The 25,842-nt window shown below is 45.9% G+C and overlaps 1 protein-coding gene and 2 pseudogenes across 1 annotated transcript in view; 2 read left to right on the forward strand and 1 right to left on the reverse strand.

The window, feature by feature from the left end:
* The window catches only part of LOC139477667 (uncharacterized), a 36,171-nt gene that overhangs the window by 3,067 nt on the left and 7,262 nt on the right, over positions 1 to 25,842 (reverse strand). The window contains exons 3-14 of the mRNA XM_071260044.1: positions 24,938 to 25,065; positions 19,929 to 19,976; positions 16,897 to 16,953; positions 16,381 to 16,495; positions 15,610 to 15,734; positions 15,269 to 15,313; positions 14,840 to 14,957; positions 10,997 to 11,124; positions 9,431 to 9,472; positions 9,222 to 9,275; positions 7,525 to 7,639; positions 317 to 441 (exon numbers count right to left, since the gene is read on the reverse strand). Coding sequence (XP_071116145.1) covers positions 317 to 441; positions 7,525 to 7,639; positions 9,222 to 9,275; positions 9,431 to 9,472; positions 10,997 to 11,124; positions 14,840 to 14,957; positions 15,269 to 15,313; positions 15,610 to 15,734; positions 16,381 to 16,495; positions 16,897 to 16,953; positions 19,929 to 19,976; positions 24,938 to 25,065 — 1,100 coding nt within the window. The remainder of the gene's footprint in view (positions 1 to 316; positions 442 to 7,524; positions 7,640 to 9,221; positions 9,276 to 9,430; positions 9,473 to 10,996; positions 11,125 to 14,839; positions 14,958 to 15,268; positions 15,314 to 15,609; positions 15,735 to 16,380; positions 16,496 to 16,896; positions 16,954 to 19,928; positions 19,977 to 24,937; positions 25,066 to 25,842) is intronic.
* LOC139477696 (uncharacterized) lies at positions 928 to 3,810 on the forward strand (annotated as a pseudogene).
* LOC139477697 (uncharacterized) lies at positions 3,845 to 5,108 on the forward strand (annotated as a pseudogene).

Genomic DNA, 25,842 nt, shown 5'->3' on the forward strand with positions numbered 1-25,842 from the left:
GGCCGTCAGTATGAGTTCGACACATCCGAAATGTCCGAAATGACGCTATAAATTACACAGACGTTCACCGAAATAGAATTGGCTTCGTTATTTGAAAGTTATGCCCTAAAAATATACCCTGTACCTATGTAGTAAGAATATTTTACAAAGAATGCACACACACGTAAAGATCATTTTTGTGTGAGGTTTGCTCTCTAAAAGCGGCCATTCGTTATATTTATACGCGTATGTTTGACGCGTTCTAGTAAGCCTGAAGTACGAAACAGAATGACAATGTGATCTGAATGAACATAACAACATGTGTGAAAGATCTCACCAGAGAAGCAAGCACTCTTGTGATTGGACTGTAGCGAGGTCAGCAAGGTTGTTGTGTTGTCCAAGTCGAACTGACCACACTGACAAAACATCACCTCCAAGCACTCAACAAATACTTTCTGGTTTCTGGAAAGGTACAGGTTGGCACTCAATCAATGATGGATTAGTTACCAAGTTGATCAATGAGGTCGAACCATTTGTAAATGTGACTACATTTGGGGCTATATGGTGAACATATTTACATTTAGTACTAACTACTAAATGACTTTATCGCGCGTATCCAAACCATGGGCTAATTACGTCTGTAACCCAATCACCCCTCGTAACTCAATCACCCCGGGCCACCACTCGGCACCGTGCCCGGGGAATAATCCCGCGCAAGCATCATCCCGCCCTTTGTTAGTCCGTCATTCGCGAGCAGCCCTTCCCCAAGTACACACGTGTGTCACTGTATCTAATCGCTTTCCCATTTTACGTTTCCTTTGTACCCAGTCGCGAACGTTTCGCCGATTACGCTTTGAATACCATCTATTCCAACACTCGCCGTATCGCATTTACACAATCGCGACCGTTTCGCCGATTACGCTTTGAATCCCATCTATTTCAGCACTCGCCGTATCGCATTTATTCCGCTCTACTCCCGAACTTCACCCTCGGGACAATTTACGCTTGCGGAATACCAACTCACCACCCCGACTTTTCGTGATGCCTCCCAAGAGAAGAGCAACCGTCAACCACAAGCTTGTGAGGGGAGCCAAGCAGGCCAGGACAACCAGAAGACAAACCCCGGGAGTACACATTGTACAGGAGACAACAGCTGATGGTGAGTCTGCCAATTACGGAAATATCGAAGGTGGCAACAGAATTAACGTACAATCGGCGCAGCTTGTAAATGCCGCGCAGGTTGCCAACTCGGCTACCCAGGTAAACGAGCAACTGGGAAAAATACTCCAGTTGCTGGAACATTCAGCGCCCGGCCCGGTTAGCGCAAACCAACAGGTAAGGCTTGGTTTTAGTTCTCCCGCCATTTCGCCCAACATAGGGAGAATCCCCGATGCGCACAACGAGGCCGACGGTGACGCGGCCCCAGCCAATCACATCGCTGGATACGGGGATTCCCTTTCCTTCCGTGCGGACGGAATAGACGCGCACGTCAAACAACAGGTGAGGGAAAAAATCTGGCGTGGCGAGTATGTCGACCTCGGCACAATACTACCAAACACCGAGGGAAGTCACGAGGACGGTACGATTACCATGGCGTATGACTCCTCAGGTAAGGTAATTTTTAAACCAATAAAACAGCAAGCAAAGCGCCTGTCCCTGGCAAGCTGGACTTCAGCTTTCCACATTTTCATGTGTACTTACGTTAGTAGGCACTCCGAGGTCCGCACAACCCAGGGGTTGCTGTCCTACATGGAAACCATAAGAACGGCGGCACTTCGATTCGGGGGGGATGCCTGGTCAACCTACGACCAACAATTCCGACACAGAATGTCAAGGGACCCCTCACGACGCTGGGACAACATCGACGGGGAGTTGTGGCTGAAGTACATGGTAACACAGCCGGTACTACAACCAGAATCAGGCGGACGGGGCGCAATGACACGCGTACAGGGGGACATCGCCAGTCAGGTATGCTGGGATTTCAATAAATTTGGCTGTAGCAGGGTCAACTGTAAGTACACTCACAAATGCGGTAAGTGTGGCAAACATTCCCATAGCTCTAGGACCTGCTTTCGAGGGAATGGGGTCCAACCGACCCCATACAAGCCCAATCAGCCCTTTCCTAACAGAAAACCAGCCGGCAAGGCAGGTAAATTCAATGGCCCCTTCCCCCGTGGATCTCAATGAAATGGCACCCTGGTTACGCCAATATGCTAGGGTCAATTACAGAGATGCAAATTATTTATGGGTAGGTTTTAGCTTTGGCTTTAAGCTCGAGTTCCAGGGAAGCCGCACGGGTCGCCTGGCACGAAACTTGCGATCAGCCACACACCAAGATACGGCAGGCTACGTGAAACAAAAACTACAAAAGGAAGTCGACCTTGGCAGGATGGCGGGCCCCTTCAAGGACACCCCCCTAGACAACCTCCAAGTATCCCCAATAGGCCTGGTGCCCAAGAAGCAGCCAGGATATGGTCAGCACCTGGGTAAGCATGCGGAGGAATTCCGTCTAATTCACCATCTATCCTATCCCAGGGGTAAATCTATAAATGACTTCATAGACACAGAGGCCTGCTCCGTTGTGTACGCCAGATTTGATGAAGCTACCCAGATGGTGCAACAACTGGGAAAGGGAGCATTACTAGCAAAATTCGACATTCAGTCGGCCTTTAGAATTATACCAGTCCATCCATCCGATTTCGAGCTGCTAGGCATCAGATTCGAAGGTGAGTTCTATTTCGATAAATGCTTACCATTTGGCTGCTCCATATCTTGCGCCATATTCGAAACGTTTAGTACCTTCTTGCAATGGTGCATGCAATCGCATCTTCCAACGTGTCCGGTCATGCATTACCTGGATGACTTCCTAACGGGGGGCACAGCAGGCACCAGCCACTGCTCAGACAACCTCAACGGATGCGTGAATACACTTGAACAGCTTGGGGTTCCTATTGCTCACGACAAGACGGTGGGCCCCACAACCAAACTGACATTCCTAGGGCTGGAAATCGACACCATTGCAATGCAGATCAGAATCCCAGAGCCCAAGATCAAGGAGGCAACAAGGGAAATCCAAGACATCCTGTCAACAGGTAACATCAAGGTCACAAAAAGGGCCCTTCAGTCCCTCATAGGCAAGCTTAACTTTATGTGCAGGGCTATACCAATGGCAAGGGCATTCAGCCGCAGGCTAATCGATCTGCTTAGCAAAGGTAAGCAACCATTTCACCACATTAGGATTACCAGCTGGGTCAAGGAAGACCTACAAATGTGGTTAACATTTCTTACGAGTTATAACGGCATTTCAGTGTTTCAGGACCAACTATGGGTGGACAGCGATTTCCTCCAGCTGTTTTCAGACGCAGCGGGTGGCGCCGGCTTTGGGGCCTACATGCAGGGCAAATGGTTTAACGGCGCATGGCCACCCCGGTGGGTGACGGATGGAACTACACGGGACTTGACGCTCCTGGAGCTGTTCCCCATCACACTGGCCATCCAAATCTGGGGCAAGCAACTCGCAAACAAAAAGGTCCTCTTTTACTGCGACAACCAAGCCGTCGTAACAATAATCAACAAGCAGTCAACCAAGGCCCCCAGAGTGATGAGCCTACTCCGTCGCCTAATCCTGCAGTGTCTCCGATATAATATTATGTTTAAGGCAAAGTATGTATGTTCCACTGCTAACACTATTGCCGATGCTCTCTCGAGGTTTCAGCTCAAACGCTTCCGAGAGGCAGCACCAGCCGCGGACCAGAACCCCACACCTATCCCGTGCAACATATGGCTGATCTGAGGCAGGAAGCCGGCAGACTCCTACAACAATCTCTGTCTACTAATACATGGGCCACTTACCAAACAGGCATCAATGCCTTGCACCAGTTCCGGTCCGCACACCAGCTACAAGAGGTGTGGCCAGTCCCGCTGGATCAGTTTGGATGGTGGGATCCAGCTACATGGCCAGGGCACGGCAGTACTTGCTCCTGAAGGGCACCAGCCCGAACCAACCGAGGATGCTATGGCTGGCACGAGGGGGGATGAGGTGGAAGGAGCTGGACACCATTCTGGATGCACAGGTCAAGGCGACACGGCGCAGCCCCAGAGCCCTCATCATTCACCTGGGCTCCAACGACCTGTGCTCGGTCAAAGGCAGCCAACTCTACCTTGACATGGTGGCATCAATCCTTCGGATACAACTCCAGCTTCCTGACACCAAGATCATCGTATCCTCAATGCTGCCCAGGCGCTACTGGCACGATGCCAGGGATCCACGAAAGATCGAGGGGATGCGGAAGAATATCAACCGCCAACTGACCAACCGAGTCAAAGAGCTCGGCGGTACAACAGTGCCACATCCCCAGATCCTGGCATCTGACAAGACATGGTACGCCTGGGAGGGCGTCCACCTCAGTGACAAAGGACTGTGTGTGTTTACGGACAATTTATTGCATGCCCTGGCGCTCGTTTTGCGCCAGTAAGGATATTATCTCCACAGGTTAGTGTTTCCTTTCAGTGCATAAGCAAGCCGGGCAACAATGCTATCTCCGCGTATCGCGTGGCCGTGGGTGTGGGGTAGCACTCTGGTGCTTTGTGGCGGGGTTCTTGTGGGCTACACTGCTAGTAACAAATTAACTTGCTTCCAAATTAATACTCGTGCTTAAGGCTACCTGCTTTTCAGCGGGAACCTTTCCGGGGTTACCTGCTTCTCAGTGGGAACCTTGTCTTTCCCGACTTTTCAGCCGGGGAATCGTAGAATAACATACGTTGGGGCAAACAGTTGCCACGTATATGGGCCCGGCGGCGGAAGTCGTCTTGTCAAGCGGTAGCTGACAGTTGGGTCCGCGGCGGGAGCCGCACAATGGTTTTGCTAATGGGGCCGGGCAGTGTGATCTGCTTTGGCCGGCTACCTGGGGCCGGGCAGCGGCAGTCTGACTTAGGCCAGCAGCGTGGAGCTGCTTTTGGCAACGTGGGAGTTGCCAAGCAATGGTAGCGTTTAAATATGCTACCGTGGGGGCCGGACAGCGGTAGCAGTCTCAGGCCAGCAGCGCTAGCTGCAATCGCCGTCGGCCACGCGCGTGGCCATGGCAACGGTAGCATTTTTGGTATATACAATTAGCAGCTAAGTAGCCCACTAGTACCTGCACACCCTCGGCCATTTAACCCAATCTCTTCTTCTGTTTTATTACAGGCACGGGCACCAACGGCTCGGTGGCCCGTGCCTCTCCTTGGCATATCGCGGGATAATTACATTTAGTACTAACTACTAAATGACTTTATCGCGCGTATCCAAACCATGGGCTAATTACGTCTGTAACCCAATCACCCCTCGTAACTCAATCACCCCGGGCCACCACTCGGCACCGTGCCCGGGGAATAATCCCGCGCAAGCATCATCCCGCCCTTTGTTAGTCCGTCATTCGCGAGCAGCCCTTCCCCAAGTACACACGTGTGTCACTGTATCTAATCGCTTTCCCACCCACCCACCCAGCTTGCCACTCCTTTTTCTTTCCTTTTCAGCCTGACGTGTCCTCTTCACCTGGAATGCTAATCACTTCTTTTCTTCAGCGTTTATTCTATTACAGGTACCAGCAGAGCGGATTGTATATATGTAAATAAACCTGTACATATGTAAAATAGGTTTTCAGAGCGCTTGTATATATGTACATACTTCTAAACGATTCTGATATATGTAATTAAACATGACTTCTTAATAGCTGTATATCTGTACATATGCAATACCTGTCTCAACAATAAACTATGTCGAGGTGTGCGGGGTTTCTTGTGGGCTACACTGCTAGTAACAAATTAACTTGCTTCCAAATTAATACTCGTGCTTAAGGCTACCTGCTTTTCAGCGGGAACCTTTCCGGGGTTACCTGCTTCTCAGTGGGAACCTTGTCTTTCCCGACTTTTCAGCCGGGGAATCGTAGAATAACATACGTTGGGGCAAACAGTTGCCACGTATATGGGCCCGGCGGCGGAAGTCGTCTTGTCAAGCGGTAGCTGACAGTTGGGTCCGCGGCGGGAGCCGCACAATGGTTTTGCTAATGGGGCCGGGCAGTGTGATCTGCTTTGGCCGGCTACCTGGGGCCGGGCAGCGGCAGTCTGACTTAGGCCAGCAGCGTGGAGCTGCTTTTGGCAACGTGGGAGTTGCCAAGCAATGGTAGCGTTTAAATATGCTACCGTGGGGGCCGGACAGCGGTAGCAGTCTCAGGCCAGCAGCGCTAGCTGCAATCGCCGTCGGCCACGCGCGTGGCCATGGCAACGGTAGCATTTTTGGTATATACAATTAGCAGCTAAGTAGCCCACTAGTACCTGCACACCCTCGGCCATTTAACCCAATCTCATCTTCTGTTTTATTACAGGCACGGGCACCAACGGCTCGGTGGCCCGTGCCTCTCCTTGGCATATCGCGGGATAATCAAGAATCCAATAAAGAAGGCGTCACGAGCTGGGAAGGAGCGTGTTGCCACTTGGTGGGTGGGTTAGTGTTAGTGTTAGTGTTAGTGTTAGTGTTAGTGTGTGTATGTGTGTGCGTTGTGTGGGGCGTTGATGTTGGTCGGGTGGGGTTTCAGGGGGTCAGGGTATACTCTCATTTGCAACATGTAGTTCAAGGTCGCAAGTACATGCAGCAATGTTTTGTTGTCGTGAGGTTTCGACATGATGTTTTGTTTATTAGTGATTCAATCAATCGTTCTTCATGATACTGATGAGGCCAAAGGCCTTGGGTACATTGTCTGGGGGTGTTACAAATTCTAACATTTTGTTAGTTTCATAGCATTATAAATGAACATAGATAAGTTTCTCATAGTTTCTGTACAATCACATGTCATTAATTTACAAAACTTGTTACCGCTTTGGTTGTGGTAGAAATAGTTATTTAGATATTTTGCTCTTAAATCATTACACACAAGAATTATACACATAAAAAGTGATATTTATCTTCAATGCAATCAGTTTTACAAATCCTACAAAGTCAATGTTCTCTTGCAATACCTACATATCTGCATTTTTCAATAAATAGGTCAGGTGAGCTACAACGAAATCGAAGAAGAGCTGTTCTAAACTTATGTAAATTTACACATAGTAAATAAGGTTCTAGTATAATAGTAGTCTTAAATATAGTGTAGTTATTTGCCTTTCTAGGTCTGGACAAGGAACCATGCCATCTTTGGATTACATATCTATTAAGGTCTGTGTCAAGCGGGTGAAGAAATGCTGTGGCATATCTACATATTGCTGTATAACCACATCCACATTTACGTAACATGTTTTTAACTTTTGATGCCCAATTCTGTTTCCCATGGCTGTCGTACAGAAGCATCATATTATAACATTTTCTAGGGTATCTTGAAGATGGCATATTTAATAACTTCACCCAGTATTTATTAACCTATAAATAACTATACATTGGAAACCTTCCGCATCAAACACGGTGTATTGTTATTATAAGAGTGACCTCTTCACAGGTGAGTGAGACATTGATTCATAACTATTGAAGTTTACGTTAGATATATAAACCATAAATGCCTATTGACATGTACGTACGCACAGAGCTGCCAACTGCTTTTCTGAAAGAGGGCAACACCATTAGCCGCGTCCAGGTTCGAGTAGCACTTCTTCACCCCGCTACACGAGCTGTCCAGCAGCGCCACCGAGGGAACTGTGCAGAAACACAATGACCAAGTTCGACATAAGGAGAATTATACTTCATATACAATTTGAGATATATGATAGCGATCTGTTTAATATGCCGCCACATTCATAATTGGAGATAGATCACAGCGGCCTGTGTCTTAACCGCGTACCATTAGCTGGCACTGAGGACAAGAGTGGTGTTTTGGGACCTATTGTCAGCGTGTCTTACTCTGTCAAGTCATATAAACATGATGAGGGCGGAAAGCCCAAATTGTCGGAGGTCACAGACAATACTCCGAATCTCAGTCGACCTCTTCATTTTCCTGAAAAAGCAGTAAGATAGACTTGCCAACTCTTATAGACTTGTATGGGCTGTATTGGATATATTTGTTTCAGGGTCTAACGTGTATGGAGTACTGGCGACCTTTTCTGCTTCGGAATCTACACCGGGAGATGCTCAAGGGGTAAGGAGGACGAAATCTGTACGAGGTCTCACACCCCGTGACTGTGGAGTCTATGGACATAGCTATGTGGCGGATTGTTGTAAGGGCTTTTTTTGGTAGTGATTGTCAGAGCCAGAAAATGATTGAAACGCTACTAAGATGTCGTGAGCTGTCGGTGGAAGCGAGCGAGTTGATTTTAGAGTTAGTGAGCCTGACCACCAAATCCCCTTAGTCGCCTTTTACGACAAGCATAGTCGCCTTTTACGGCAAACAGGGGTTGCTGAAGACCTATTCTACCCCGGATCTTCACGGGCCGCTCTAGATGTGTAGGGATGGGAGTTTCCAAAAGAGTAAGTGCACCTTAAGCGACAAGAGGGCGATTCGAGGTCGAAACATGACCTTTTGGAATGTAAACCTAAGACTGTTTCAATATAGTTTGGGGGCACGAGTGGCCCAGTCGTCTAAGGCGCCCCGATTCGCTGTGCAGAGTTGCGTCCCTTGGTACGCCAGAAATCTATGATTGTGGGTTCGAATCCCGGTTCGCCCCGATTATGTTTCTAGGTTTGTCAGCATCATACCCGTGCTCGTTGGTTTCACCGAAGTGGTAAACGTCTTATGTTAAAAGCGGCGTTAAAACCCAACTCACTAACTCAATATAGTTTATTGCTCAATCATTTATCTTGTGTAGTCTGTACGTACCGATGTCTGGTTTAACATTTGCGTTTCAATTTTGAAATCACCTCGTAACATAAACTGGGGGCTTGTCCGGGATCTGAATTGAATTTGCTAAAGCTGGAAAGCAATATGAAAGAGAACTAAAATTGAAGGAATTGGAATATCAAAAATTGAAAGAGGGAGAATTTCAAAGAGATAAAACAGAGGAGGAGCTAACATTGAAAGAATTAGAATTGATAAAAGAGAGGTGAGTGAATTCCGTTTGAGGGAAATTACCGATTTCAGGTTTTCAACTTGGCAAGCGCCTCGCAACAACATATGGTTGGTTTTTTTTACCGTGTGTACTGTGGACCCCTTCTTCCTCTTGTAAGACGTGGCCTTCTCTGCGGATTTTGATTGAATGCGATCACACTCTAAAGGACATTTTACATATACTATTTATATCAACTCCAATGTTAATGGCAGGTTTATCTACAAGACTGTCCCTACCTTCAGCCAAAGCTATGATTAGGCGATCGTCCTCGTCTGTCGTCCCACTACCATCTGAAATACATACACTACATTTCTGAAACTTTTCAACGAACTCTCAGTCTGTGACAGCAGATCTAACATGTGGCGTGCTCATGTTGGTTATTGTTCTATATTCGTTAACATAAAGCTTTAAATGACTATAACAGGAGCTACTGCAATAGATTTACCTGTGCAGTTGATCCCAGGAACAACCTCCACTTCCCCGGTCGCTAAGGAAGAAAATAACCATCTGATTAGAAACCTGCTACACCACACACACACACACACACACACACACACACACACACACACACACCGCATACACACAAATACGCACGCACGCACGCACGCACACACACGCACGCACGCACGCACGCGCGCACACACACACACACGCACACACACTAACAGACACACACTCACAGAAATGGGAACCGGGGAGTTCTTTTTTCTGCCCTTAATGTCAGGCAAGGATACAACAAGTACATTCTATTAACGTCTATTGGTATAACGCCGCAATGATTTCAAACCACGGCCTTCGCTCTTCGATTACGCTCTACCCACGGCACAACGATGGAAGTTCAAAATACGTCGGCAGTCAGATGACTGTGTATATATCTGTACGGAGCCTACTAGATAGTATTGTCCTACATATCTTTAATTATAAAAACCCTACACATGTATCTCATCTTATTACTGATTTAGGTACACTTTCAAACATATTATTTATGGATTAAACGCGTGCAAAACGTGTCAATGAGAACACTCAGGTTGAGAGCGAGGATGCAATAATTAGGTTTAATCGTGGCGTGATTGTAAGGTTCTTCTAACAGAAACTCCAACGCAGAGTATTCGCACGACTGAGGTTGAATCACAGCACGATACCCTGTATTTGTGGGTCTCACAGAAATAAAAAAAGTCTTCGATCTATGTAACCTATTTATTTCCTCCCACATTAACCTTTAACGCAATGGAATAATGTTGAAATCGGCGTTAGCCACGAGTACAGTCCCACTTAAATCAGATCATAATTCTCGCTACCGCTACACGCAGATCCGAGGACATCCCATTACAGGTCACGTCAGAAAGACCTTTCGCGAATTTTGACCTATCAATGAAATGACTAGCGGCAAGTCGACATTTGCGAAGCAGAATGGGTTTTTTCATATCAAAACGGCACAACTTTCAAAATGACAACTTCAATCCAGGTTAAGCTTTTCTCGATTCAAAACTTGAAGTCGCTATTCAAATGCAATACTCTTGGACGTGACGGTAAACCCCAGTTTCACTCACCTCACTCTAACTTGAAAACTGAACAAACACATGTCTGCAATATCTAAAAGGTAGCTGGGAGTGTATATTGCAGTACTTTCCAGAGGCTAGGACAAGTCTCTTCCATTGCAATTTTAACCCATTGAAGCTAGAGATAGGCGAGGATGTTTACAAGAATCTATTGTACAGACCCTAACTGTCGTTCGGGAAGCCCCTTTTTGGAGGTTCCATGGTCAGAAAACACGCCCTGGTTCGTCGGACAAAGGGTCGTTGTTACGTGACCTGTGAGAGGATGTCCTCATAGCGTTGTGTCGCTGTGGTGAGCACAAAGGTCTGATGCTACTCTACTGCCACTAGCATCACTCATCCACCAAAGTGTAAGTGTATGTTCGGATTTCATTATTTACGTTGACGTGTCATTACGAGACACTCGAGGCACACAGGATGTGCTTCTGTACAGAATATGCATCTACTTAACCTACCAATTGCACATCCCGTTTTGTTGTAGAAGGAAATGGCATTCGTGATAGCTTGGTAGACGGTCCAGTCCCGAATCAGTCCACACTGACAAGCGATGTTCTCTATACACTCGATGTATGTCTTGGAAGCCCTGTTAACGGACAGGTTAGAGTCAAAGGAGGACATACGCACACATCTACATTTATTAAGGGTATATACGGACGTTCTGGCGGAGGGTCCGGCAACTGACATAGATCATATACACACGATATACAAGATAAGCGTTTTAACGTAGACATGAACATGCAAAACAAGTAGGGGATAGTTAGAATCATGAAGACATATTTCCTGATCTAAATGGTAACTACATGTACTTGCAGATGTGTAAATAAGTAAGTAGTTTTCATACCTTATACGACACGGGATATAGCAAACTGAAACCTCTTTGTATGAACAGCCAAAAGGGTCATTCTAAACCAAGGTGGGAAGCAACAACTTCTACACTACGACTAAGAACTCGCTCGGGCAGGCTCGGGTGATTACCGAAGATGAATAGTGTTAAGCGCGACTGTACAGCAATACGGACCTGTAAGGAGCTTGCCCTAAATGATTGTGATTCGGTTTTAGATAGCAGATGCCTGTCCGAGATTTTCAATTACACGTATCTTTTAATGTGACGTTTACACACATGCAATCGTGCAATTAATTAATGATGGCTAATCGCTACCAGTTAATTAACAACATGAACAACATGTATCCCGTCGGACATTTTGACTTCCTGCACTTGATGTAAATGTATTACGACCGGCTGTCACTGTGACCGACACACTGAGGTAGTACTTTACAAACCTTTCTCATGTAATCATGACATTATTTCCATATATTTCTTGTAACCAAACTAAACGATATGTTACTGTAGAGCAATTTTAGCATGGTGACATACGTTCATGTCACCTCTCCTTTTTAGGAATTTATCAGTTCCGAGTTACAGCTGATTGATGTATGCCTGTCAGTGTACAAATGAAGTCAAACTATGAATTCATCCTTCGAGTTATGAAATAGCAATAAATAGTATAAGTATTAACAGTCACTTTGTATAAGTTTAAAAACATTATGTAAGAGGATGAACCTTTGCCGAGTGAGGGCCAAACATTGTATGAAAGTCGTCGCAAGCTCCAACGTTCAAATAGTTTTTCCCTCGCTCTATGTAGGTTCATACTCTAATAATGCCAATACTTACACAACAAAACTAGTTAAATGTTCGTTTCCAGTAATGGTATGATTTTGTACTGCGCCCACAAGACATTTTGTATAAACACAACATGCAGGAGCCGTTTGACGAGGCACGGAGGGAAGCTAGTGAGTTGACCAGACAGACACGCAGGGAAGCTAGTGAGTTGACCAGACAGACACGCAGAGAAGCTGGTGAGTTGACCACACAGACACGCAGGGAAGCTAGTGAGTTGACGAGACAGACACGCAGAGAAGCTGGTGAGTTGACGAGACAGACACGCAGAGAAGCTAGTGAGTTGACCAGCCAGACACACAGAGAAGCTAGTGAGTTGACCAGCCAGACACACAGAGAAGCTAGTGAGTTGACCACACAGACACGGAGAGAAGCTAGTGAGTTGACGAGACAGACACGCAGAGAAGATAGTGAGTTGACGAGACAGACACGCAGAGAAGCTGGTGAGTTGACGAGACAGACACGCAGAGAAGCTGGTGAGTTGACGAGACAGACACGCAGAGAAGCTGTTGAGTTGACGAGACAGACACGCAGAGAAGCTGTTGAGTTGACGAGACAGACACGCAGAGAAGCTGGTGAGTTGACGAGACAGACACGCAGAGAAGCTAGTGAGTTGACCAGACAGACACACAGAGAAGCTGGTGAGTTGACGAGACAGACACGCAGAGAAGCTGGTTAGTTGACGAGACAGACACGCAGAGAAGATAGTGAGTTGACGAGACAGACACGCAGAGAAGCTGGTGAGTTGACGAGACAGACACGCAGAGAAGCTAGTGAGTTGACCAGCCAGACACACAGAGAAGCTAGTGAGTTGACCAGACAGACACACAGAGAAGCTAGTGAGTTGACCACACAGACACGGAGAGAAGCTAGTGAGTTGACGAGACAGACACGCAGAGAAGATAGTGAGTTGACGAGACAGACACGCAGAGAAGCTGGTGAGTTGACCAGACAGACACGCAGAGAAGCTGGTGAGTTGACCGGACAGACACGCAGAGAAGCTAGTGAGTTGACGAGACAGACACGCAGAGAAGCTGGTGAGTTGACCAGACAGACACGCAGAGAAGCTGGTGAGTTGACGAGACAGACACACAGAGAAGCTGGTGAGTTGACCAGACAGACACACAGAGAAGCTGGTGAATTGACGAGACAGACACGCAGAGAAGCTGGTGAGTTGACGAGACAGACACGCAGAGAAGCTAGTGAGTTGACGAGACAGACACGCAGAGAAGCTGGTGAGTTGACGAGACAGACACGCAGAGAAGCTGGTGAGTTGACCAGACAGACACGCAGAGAAGCTGGTGAGTTGACCAGACAGACACGCAGAGAAGCTGGTGAGTTGACGAGACAGACACGCAGGGAAGCTAGTGAGTTGACCAGACAGACATGGAGAGAAGCTAGTGAGTTGACCAGCCAGACACTGAGAGAAGCTCGTAGAATGACCACACCGACACTGAGAAAAGCTCGTAGAATGATTACACAGACATGGAGAGAAGCTAAAAGATGGACTACACAGACACTGAGAGAAGCTAGTAGATGAACCACATAGACACGGAGAGAAGCTCGTAGATAGACCACACCGACACGGAGAGAAGCTCGTAGATGGACCACACCGACACGGAGAGAAGCAAGTAGATGGACCACACCGACACGGACAGAAGCTAGTAGATGGACCACACCGACACGGAGAGAAGATAGTAGATGGACCACACCGACACGGACAGAAGCTAGTAGATGGACCACACCGACACGGAGAGAAGCAAGTAGATGGACCTCACAGACACGGAGAGAAGCAAGTAGATGGACCACACAGACACGGAGAGAAGCTAGTAGATGGACCACACTGACATGGAGAGAAACGAGTAGATGGACCACACAGACATGGAGAGAAGCAAGTAGATAGACCACACCGACACGGTGAGAAGCTAGTAGATGAACCACACCGACACGGAGAGAAGCTCGTAGATAGACCACACAGACATGGAGAGAAGCTAGTAGATGGACCACACAGACATGGAGAGAAGCAAGTAGATGGACCACACAGACATGGAGAGAAGCAAGTAGATAGACCACACAGACACCGAGAGAAACGAGTAGATGGACCACACAGACATGGAGAGAAGCAAGTAGATAGACCACATCGACGAGGAGAGAAGCTAGTAGATAGACCACACCGACACGGAGAGAAACGAGTAGATGGACCACACAGACACGGAGAGAAGCTAATAGATAGACCACACCGACACGGAGAGAAGCTAATAGATAGACCACACCGACACGGAGAGAAGCTAGTAGATGGACCACACCGACACGTAGAGAAACGAGTAGATGGACCACACTGACACGGAGAGAAACGAGTAGATAAACCACACTGACATGGAGAGAAGCTAGTAGATGAACCACACAAACATGGAGAGAAACGAGTAGATTGAACACACAGACACCGAGAGAAACCGAAAGGTCTTGCAAGAAGCGTTGGAAAGAAATAGAAAGAATTAAGATTCAAGAAATGTTCTAAAAACGTTTAAATGACAAATGCGAGGAACTTAATTGTATTTCTTCAATGCCGCTGTCACAATAAAGGAGATCAGTGAAAATCAGTTCTGAGAAATGTACTCACGGACACTGGGAGTCACTTCCGAGCCCATATCGCACCAGGTGAGCTGAAAATTGCAGGTAGCACTTGTAGGTTGGTGAGGCGGTGTCACACACGGTCCGGACAGATGCGGCGCCCTGATCTGGTGTACAGCATCAACATTAGGGAAAACGTGACGTCTAGCTAGCTGACTGATACAGCTATATTTACAATTACCAGAATGTAGGGATGTTTTGCATTTTTTAAGTGACAACCTGAGAAATGAATATTTACAATGTATACTCGCTGAATATTATTGAAGGACCGCCTAACTGACTGCAAATAAAATGATTACGACACCAGAAGTATTTCTGATGACGTCATTGCACGTTTTGCGGCATACAGATATCTAATAGGCTTTTTTCAGAGTCGTGGTGCTGCTGTTGATGACATACATGACGTAGTCTCACATACCTGTGCACTTCACTTGTGATCTTGGAATCGCATCATGACCAACAACTGTTAATAGCAACATGAATGTCTATCAGAGTAAGATATAACAATGTTCATACAATAAGGGATTTGTCGCTTTTTTGAGTATATAATATCCAGTAATATAAGCATAAATCATAGACAAACTCAAGCAATGTTGTAACAGGTAGGTAATGAAGGCCTTTGGCTATATTATTTACAGCTAGTCAATGCAAACCTCCGGCTATAGTTTTTGCAGTTAGCCAATGAATAACTCCTGCTATATTGTGTACGGTTTCCACTGAATGCTTGCAGTTGTGTTGTTAACATTTAGCAATGAATACCCAGGAAACACGTGTCCCTGTACTGAATATCGTTGTAGATGATGTCGTTGATCAGGTTCGTGTCGTTGCTGCCGTTACAGGCACAAGCTGCGTTCTCGAGGCATACAAGCGCCATGTCAATAACCCTGGAACAAACATAGGTGTCAATAACTCTGGACTATTCAAAACAGTGTGAGGTAGGTGTACTTTCACACAGACTATTCAAAACAGTGTGAGATAGATGCCACTTCACATAGATTATTCAAAACAGTGTGAGATAGATGCCACTTCACATAGATTATTCAAAACAGTGTGAGATAGATGCCACTTCACATAGATTATTCAAAACAGTGTGAGGTAGGTGTACTTTCACACAGACTATTCAAAACAGTGTGAGATAGATGCCACTTCACATAGATTATTCAAAACAGTGTGAGGTAGGTGCACCTGCACATCGACTATTTAAAACGGTGTGTGATAGATTGACTTTCACATACACAATTAAAAACAGTGTGTGATAGATTGACTTTCACATACACAGTTAAAAACAGTGTGAGATAGGTGTACTTTTCACACAAACTATTCAAAATAGTGTCAATGGTGTCAAATAGGTGCATTTTCACTTGACTGTTCAGCACATTGGAAGACAAGTGCATTTTTACAGTGATTATGTCAGCCATTTTGCATTGTGATTGTTGTGTACATCATACACACGCATACATGGAACACGGTATCGGGGCATATATGTATCCATGTGTGGTGTGCCCCACTTACAGCATACAACTTACGTACAAGCAGAGCTGGGTGAGGTTCCTGTTGTGCAAGGCGAGCGCGGCATCGTTGTCGTAAACGGCGTAGCAGGCCTGGTAGCCGCTGCAATTCCTGTTGAGGGCGACCACATACTCGGCTGGCAACACAGACGATATCTTCACTGACAGGACGGGGAGTTTACGGACGCTTCAGATTATATCGCGTCAACACGGACGGTGGTGTTAAAGAAGGAAATTAACCAGATATGTCATACCATGACCATAAATACGTGATGTTCCAAAGGTCGCGGAAAATAGAACAAAGAAAATGGCCCTTAGCTTCAATTGCAATCAACACTTAAATAACAGTATAAGTTACAATGGAATGTAAATTAGCTGAAGATCAATATCAGTACGAATTAAGGGAAGGTCCATCACATGTTGTAATATAACTGTTTAAGACAATGTTTGTGAATAACATCTTGGGTTGATGTTTTGCTGCACGATGAATGCTTCAGTACTGCTACAACTAACACCAGGATTGATGGCAAGCACTCACATACAGCCGTGGACAACACCAGAAGCTCGCCCTCGGTGGAAGACGATGACGTGTCACCTGCAAGACAATCACCACAATCTCAGGGCAACACGGTAAGGACTAACCATACGTATCACAAGTGATCTTAGCGCTAAGACTATCGCAATACCTACACCGACTAACGTCCAGGGATGTGTCGTAGCGCTAAACCTATCGTAGTTCCTACACCGACTAACGTCCAGGGATGTGTCGTAGTGCTAAGACTATCGCAATACCTACACCGACTAACGTCCAGGGATGTGTCGTAGCGCTAAGACTATCGCAATACCTACACCGACTAACGTCCAGGGATGTGTCGTAGCGCTAAGACTATCGCAATACCTACACCGACTAACGTCCAGGGATGTGTCGTAGCGCTAAACCTATCGTAGTTCCTACACCGACTAACGTCCAGGGATGTGTCGTAGCGCTAAGACTATCGCAATACCTACACCGACTAACGTCCAGGGATGTGTCGTAGCGCTAAGACTATCGTAGTTCCTACACCGACTAACGTCTTGCGATGTGTCGTAACGCTAAGACTATCGTAGTTCCTACACTGACTCTAACGTCTAGCGATGTGTCGTAGCGCTAAACCTATCGTAGTTCCTACACTGACTCTAACGTCTAGCGATGAGTCGTAGCGCTAAGACTATCGTAGTTCCTACACCGACTAACGTCTAGCGATGTGTCGTAGCGCTAAGACTATCGTAGTTCCTACACTGACTCTAACGTCTAGCGATGAGTCGTAGCGCTAAGACCTATCGTAGTTCCTACACTGACTCTAACGTCTAGCGATGTGTCGTAGCGCTAAACCTATCGTAGTTCCTACACCGACTAACGTCTTGCGATGTGTCGTAACGCTAAGACTATCGTAGTTCCTACACTGACTCTAACGTCTAGCGATGAGTCGTAGCGCTAAGAATATCGTAGTTCCTACACTGACTCTAACGTCTAGCGATGTGTCGTAGCGCTAAGACTATCGTAGTTCCTACACTGACTCTAACGTCTTGCGATGTGTCGTAACGCTAAGACTATCGTAGTTCCTACACTGACTCTAACGTCTAGCGATGTGTCGTAGCGCTAAACCTATCGTAGTTCCTACACAGACTAACGTCTAGCGATGTGTCGTAACGCTAAGACTATCGTAGTTCCTACACTGACTCTAACGTCTAGCGATGTGTCGTAGCGCTAAACCTATCGTAGTTCCTACACCGACTAACGTCTAGCGATGTGTCGTAGCGCTAAACCTATCGTAGTTCCTACACTGACTAACGTCTAGCGATGTGTCGTAACGCTAAGACTATCGTAGTTCCTACACTGACTCTAACGTCTAGCGATGAGTCGTAGCGCTAAGACTATCGTAGTTCCTACACTGACTCTAACGTCTAGCGATGAGTCGTAGCGCTAAGACTATCGTAGTTCCTACACTGACTCTAACGTCTAGCGATGTGTCGTAGGGCTACTACTATCGTAGTTCCTACACCGACTAACGTCCTGCGATGTGTCGTAACGCTAAGACTATCGTAGTTCCTACACTGACTCTAACGTCTAGCGATGAGTCGTAGCGCTAAACCTATCGTAGTTCCTACACCGACTAACGTCTAGCGATGTGTCGTAACGCTAAGACTTTCGCAGTTCCTACACTGACTCTAACGTCTAGCGATGTGTCGTAGCGCTAAACCTATCGTAGTTCCTACACCGACTAACGTCTTGCGATGTGTCGTAGCGCTAAACCTATCGAGGTTCCTACACCGACTAACGTCTTGCGATGTGTCGTGGCGCTAAGACTATCGTAGTTCCTACACTGACTCTAACGTCTTGCGATGTGTCGTAGCGCTAAACCTATCGTAGTTCCTACACCGACTAACGTCTTGCGATGAGTCGTAGCGCTAAACCTATCGTAGTTCCTACACCGACTAACGTCCTGCGATGTGTCGTAACGCTAAGACTATCGTAGTTCCTACACTGACTCTAACGTCTAGCGATGAGTCGTAGCGCTAAACCTATCGTAGTTCCTACACCGACTAACGTCTAGCGATGTGTCGTAACGCTAAGACTTTCGCAGTTCCTACACTGACTCTAACGTCTAGCGATGTGTCGTAGCGCTAAACCTATCGTAGTTCCTACACCGACTAACGTCTTGCGATGTGTCGTAGCGCTAAACCTATCGAGGTTCCTACACCGACTAACGTCTTGCGATGTGTCGTGGCGCTAAGACTATCGTAGTTCCTACACTGACTCTAACGTCTAGCGATGTGTCGTAGCGCTAAACCTATCGTAGTTCCTACACCGACTAACGTCTTGCGATGAGTCGTAGCGCTAAACCTATCGTAGTTCCTACACCGACTAACGTCTAGCGATGTGTCGTAGCGCTAAACCTATCGTAGTTCCTACACCGACTAACGTCTAGCGATGAGTCGTAGCGCTAAGACTATCGTAGTTCCTACACTGACTCTAACGTCTAGCGATGTGTCGTAGCGCTAAGACTATCGTAGTTCCTACACTGACTCTAACATCTAGCGATGTGTCGTAGCGCTAAGACTATCGTAGTTCCTTCACTGACTCTAACGTCTAGCGATGTGTCGTAGCGCTACTACTATCGTAGTTCCTACACCGACTAACGTCTTGCGATGTGTCGTAACGCTAAGACTATCGTAGTTCCTACACCGACGTACGTCTAGCGATGAGTCGTAGCGCTAAGACTTTCGCAGTTCCTACACTGACTCTAACGTCTTGCAATGGGCCGTAGCTCTAGGATTGCTTTCTGGAACGAGGCCCTTGTCCCCGTAATTTCTTGAAAAAAAATCTTTACGCTTCATATTGTTCGGAAAAAAGAAATTGTCTGCCTTAACTTTACATTCTTGCTACGTGTTTTTTAGAGAGTAAAATATTTGGACTAAAATATCTGAGGCTGAAAGAATATCAAGTCTCAATACAATGTCCCAGCAAATGTTACCAGTTATCTCTGGTATCATGTACTTATTGTTCTGTGTGCAGCATATTCTACCTACCCCACTTCGTACAAGGGATCCCTTTATTCAGCTGTAATGCACCGGTATCTGAAATGATAACACGCATATTATAACGCATTGTAGTAATCATCATAACACCGACCCGGCCATCATTTGCCGTCCACCCACGGATGCTTCAACATAACCTATATACGTACCCTCTGACCAGCGGTGTTTGGTCATGGTAGACAACCACCCACTGATGCTTCTACATAAACCATATACCCTCTGACCAGCGGTGTTTGGTCATGGTAGACGGAGAGGGCACATCTGATCACTCTCCCTTCTCAATGGCAAGGTATCCTTGTGTCAACTACATGTCACCTTCATTATTGTAATTATGCATTTTAGCTATTATTGCTATGATGTGAAATGCCAACTTGGTGGCTTACCGACTCGTTACGGCGTTGGGCACAGGTGGAATATAATGTTTGCACAGAGCATTGCCTATGATGTCCAACCTCCAATAGAAAGAAACTATTGTAGAATAGGGACACTGTATTTAACAAACTATTTCTGTACCCTTGGGATTTGAAATATATGAGCAGAATTCTACTGTGGCTACCATGAGAATTCAAGAATCCAACAGCATGCTCCTGGTTTAAACATCTGCATTAAGAGATTCATGAGTAAACATTTTCTCCTTCGTTCGAATCATTACATCAGTCAATGTAGATAAGAAATGGTGATCGGCTCCTGGATATTCAAGGTAATGAACTTGTGTGGCAATGCTTTTGGACAAGAGACCATGAAGGTCTCTCAACGACACCAGTTTGACACATGACACTTCTGTATCTAACTGTCACAGACTATGACGGTGACGTTAACTCGGTGAAGTACCTTGGTATTCAAAACTAGTATATATAGTACCTGCTCCTTTTAGAAAACCTTTTGACATGAGACAGGATTGCATTGATAAAGCATTATGAAGTATTTTCTCGTATTTCTTTATAACTTCAATGTTTAAAATATGAATAAAACTCCCTACGAAACGACAAGACAAGTAACTTGTGTTGTGGAGGATGAAATTTAAACACGGATGTGATGCGATGATGGTCCTTACAAGCCCAACAGTAGTACTTACATGCCTCACAGTGGTGTTACTTGCATGCCTCACAGTGGTGTTACTTACATGCCTCACAGTATTGTTAATTACATGCCTCACAATGGTGTTATTTACATGCGTCACAGTGGTGTTACTTGCATGCCTCACAGTGGTGTTACTTGCATGCCTCACAAAGGTGTTGCATGCATCAAATTGGTGTTGCTTACATGCCTCACAGTGGTGTTACTTACATGCCTCACAGTGGTGTTACTTACATACCTCACAGTGGTGTTACTTACATGCCTCACAGTGGTGTTACTTACATACCTCACAGTGGTGTTACTTACATACCTCACAGTGGTGTTACTAACATACCTTACAGTGGTGTTACTTACATGCCTCACAGTGGTGTTACTTACATGCCTCACAGTGGTGTTACTTACATACCTCACAGTGGTGTTACTTGCATGCCTCACAGTGGTGTTACTTACATGCCTCACAGTGGTGTTACTTACATGCCTCACAGTGGTGTTACTTGCATACCTTACAGTGGTGTTACTTACATACCTCACAGTGGTGTTACTTACATACCTCACAGTGGTGTTACTTACATGCCTCACAGTGGTGTTACTAACATGGCTCACAGTGGTGTTACTTGCATACCTCACAGTGGTGTTACTTGCATACCTCACAGTGGTGTTACTTGCATGCCTCACAGTGGTGTGACTTGCATGCCTCACAGTGGTGTTACTTACATGCCTCACAGTGGTGTTACTTGCATACCTCACAGTGGTGTTACTTACATGCCTCACAGTGGTGTTACTTACATACCTCACAGTGATGTTACTTACATGCCTCACAGTAGTGTTACTTGCATACCTCACAGTGGTGTTACTTGCATACCTCACAGTGGTGTTACTTGCATGCCTCACAGTGGTGTTACTTGCATGCCTCACAGTGGTGTTACTTGCATACCTCACAGTGGTGTTACTTGCATGCCTCACAGTGGTGTTACTTACATGCCTCACAGTGGTGTTACTTATATGCCTCACAGTGGTGTTACTTACATAACTCACAGTGATGTTACTTACATGCCTCACAGTGGTGTTACTTGCATACCTCACAGTGGTGTTACTTACATACCTCACAGTGATGTTACTTGCATGCCTCACAGTGGTGTTACTTGCATACCTCACAGTGGTGTTACTTGCATACCTCACAGTGGTGTTACTTACATGCCTCACAGTGGTGTTACTTGCATGCCTCACAGTGGTGTTACTTGCATACCTCACAGTGGTGTTACTTGCATGCCTCACAGTGGTGTTACTTGCATACCTCACAGTGGTGTTACTTACATGCCTCACAGTGGTGTTACTTGCATGCCTCACAGTGGTGTTACTTGCATACCTCACAGTGGTGTTACTTGCATGCCTCACAGTGGTGTTACTTGCATACCTCACAGTGGTGTTACTTGCATGCCTCACAGTGGTGTTACTTGCATGCCTCACAGTGGTGTTACTTGCATACCTCACAGTGGTGTTACTTACATGCCTCACAGTGGTGTTGCTTGCATACCTCACAGTGGTGTTACTTACATACCTCACAGTGGTGTTACTTGCATGCCTCACAGTGGTGTTACTTGCATGCCTCACAGTGGTGTTACTTGCATGCCTCACAGTGGTGTTACTTGCATGCATGAAATTGGTGTTGCTTACATGCCTCACAGAGGTGTTACTTGCATACCTCACAGTGGTGTTACTTACATACCTCACAGTGGTGTTACTTGCATGCCTAACAGTGGTGTTGCTTGCATACCTCACAGTGGTGTTGCTTGCATACCTCACAGTGGTGTTGCTTGCATACCTCACAGTGGTGTTGCTTGCATACCTCACAGTGGTGTTGCTTGCATACCTCACAGTGGTGTTACTTACATGCCTCACAGTGGTGTTACTTGCATGCCTCACAGTGGTGTTACTTACATACCTCACAGTGGTGTTACTTACATGCCTCACAGTGGTGTTACTTGCATACATCACAGTGGTGTTACTTACATACCTCACAGTGGTTTTACTTGCATACCTCACAGTGGTGTTACTTATATGCCTCACAGTGGTGTTACTTGCATACCTCACAGTGGTGTTACTTGCATGCCTCACAGTGGTGTTACTTGCATACCTCACAGTGGTGTTACTTACATGCCTCACAGTGGTGTTACTTGCATACCTCACAGTGGTGTTACTTACATGCCTCACAGTGGTGTTACTTGCATACCTCACAGTGGTGTTACTTACATGCCTCACAGTGGTGTTACTTGCATACCTCACAGTGGTGTTACTTACATGCCTCACAGTGGTGTTACTTGCATACCTCACAGTGGTGTTACTTACATGCCTCACAGTGGTGTTACTTACATGCCTCACAGTGGTGTTACTTGCATACCTCACAGTGGTGTTACTTACATGCCTCACAGTGGTGTTACTTGCATGCCTCACAGTGGTGTTAGTTGTATGCCTCACAGTGATGTTACTTACATGCCTCACAGTGGTGTTATGTGCATGCCTCACAGGGTGTTACTTGCATGCCTCACAGTGATGTTACTTGCATGCCTCACAGTGGTGTTACTTACATGCCTCACAGTGGTGTTATGTGCATGCCTCACAGGGTGTTACTTGCATGCTTCACAGTGATGTTACTTACATGCCTCACAGTGGTGTTAGTTGTATGCCTCACAGTGATGTTACTTACATGCCTCACAGTGGTGTTATGTGCATGCCTCACAGGGTGTTACTTGCATGCCTCACAGTGATGTTACTTGCATGCCTCACAGTGGTGTTACTTACATGCCTCACAGTGGTGTTATGTGCATGCCTCACAGGGTGTTACTTGCATGCCTCACAGTGATGTTACTTGCATGCCTCACAGTGGTGTTACTTACATGCCTCACAGTGGTGTTATGTGCATGCCTCACAGGGTGTTACTTGCATGCCTCACAGTGATGTTACTTGCATGCCTCACAGTGGTGTTACTTATATGCATCAGATTGGTGTTGCTCACATCCCTCACAGTGATGTTGCTTGCATGCCTCACAGTGATGTTACTTACATGCCTCACAGTTGTGTTACTTGCATGCCTCACAGTGTTGTTACTTACATGCCTCACAGTGGTGTTGCTTGCATGCCTCACAGTGGTGTTACTTACATGCCTCACAATGGTGTTACTTACATGCCTCACAGAGGTGTTGCTTACATGCCACACAGTGATGTTACTTGTATGCCTCACAGTGATGTTACTTACATGCCTCACAGTGGTGTTACTTGCATGCCTCACAGTGGTGTTACTTGCATGCCTCACAGTAATGTTACTTACATGCCTCACAGTGATGTTACTTACATGCCTCACAGTGGTGTTACTTACATGCCTCACAGTGATGTTACTTACATGCCTCACAGTGGTGTTACTTGCATGCCTCACAGTGGTGTTACTTGCATGCCTCACAGTGATGTTACTTGCATGCCTCAGTGGTGTTACTTGCATGCCTCACAGTGGTGTTACTTGCATGCCTCACAGTGGTGTTACTTGTATGCCTCACAGTGATGTTACTTACATGCCTCACAGAGGTGTTACTTGCATGCCTCACAGTGATGTTACTTACATGCCTCACAGTGGTGTTACTTGCATACATTACAGTGGTGTTACTTACATGCCTCACAGTGGTGTTACTTGCATGCCTCACAGTGGTGTTACTTGCATGCCTCACAGTGGTGTTACTTGCATGCCTCACAGTGGTGTTACTTGTATGCCTCACAGTGATGTTACTTACATGCCTCACAGAGGTGTTACTTGCATGCCTCACAGTGATGTTACTTACATGCCTCACAGTGGTGTTACTTCCATGCCTCACAGTGATGTTACTTACATACCTAACAGTGGTGTTACTTGCATGCCTAACAGTGGTGTTACTTACATGCCTCACAGTCCTTGTAGGAGTAGTACTCAGCGATGTAGGTGAGGGCGCTAGCCACGTTGTAGCTCAGCGTCAGGTTACACTCGCATGCCACATTCTCCACACACGAGATGTACGTCTTGATAGCGCTGAAACATCGTATGTACATTGGACTGATCATGAAACCTTGCATGCCCATTGCACTGAAACACATTATATGTATTTTGTACAAAATCGTGTCAAGGCGAAAACTTCGCGAAGTGAGTTTTATATATTAGGCTACAGCTGTCCAGACATTTATTTTGAATAGATCAGTGATTTCAAATATATAGTGTTTAGTAACAGTGCATTTTCATATACTCCTACTTTTAAGGCGCTTACAAACGTTAACGTGGTCTTCAAATTATTTTGTAAATAATTATTTAGTATGTTTTTGGATAATGAATTATATCTCCATATATCTTGAAATACCAAAATATATCAACACAATCTGAAACACTGAAGCATAATTAATGTATTGAATTATTCACAAAAGGCTTATAGTGACCAGAAGACACAGATTGTGCTGAAATGTTCACAATATCCAATATGTACCATTATCTAACCAATGAACATCGCTTCTGTGTGCTTCAAGGTAAGTGGGTTTCTAAGATTGACATCAAATGTAAATAATTGTTGATATTTATAAAAATACCTCTCAAGAAACCTATTCGTGCTAAAGAATAAAGCCTTTCACTCCTCTTGCCTAGTGAGATAACAATCTAGCGTGACGACTGGCCGCGTGTATCTCATGGTGACACGGTGACAGGCGGTTTTCCAGTACTAGGTGGTACGTCCATTTAAAACAAACTACTTGGCAATCATGAGCCGGGATCATTCGAGTGAACGGGCCCGAAGGTCGAACTTTTGACCCAGCTGGACGTTTA

This window comes from Haliotis cracherodii, unplaced genomic scaffold (genome assembly GCF_022045235.1).
Source record: "Haliotis cracherodii isolate W230 unplaced genomic scaffold, xgHalCrac1.p SCAF_34, whole genome shotgun sequence".
Lineage (NCBI taxonomy): Eukaryota > Metazoa > Mollusca > Gastropoda > Lepetellida > Haliotidae > Haliotis > Haliotis cracherodii.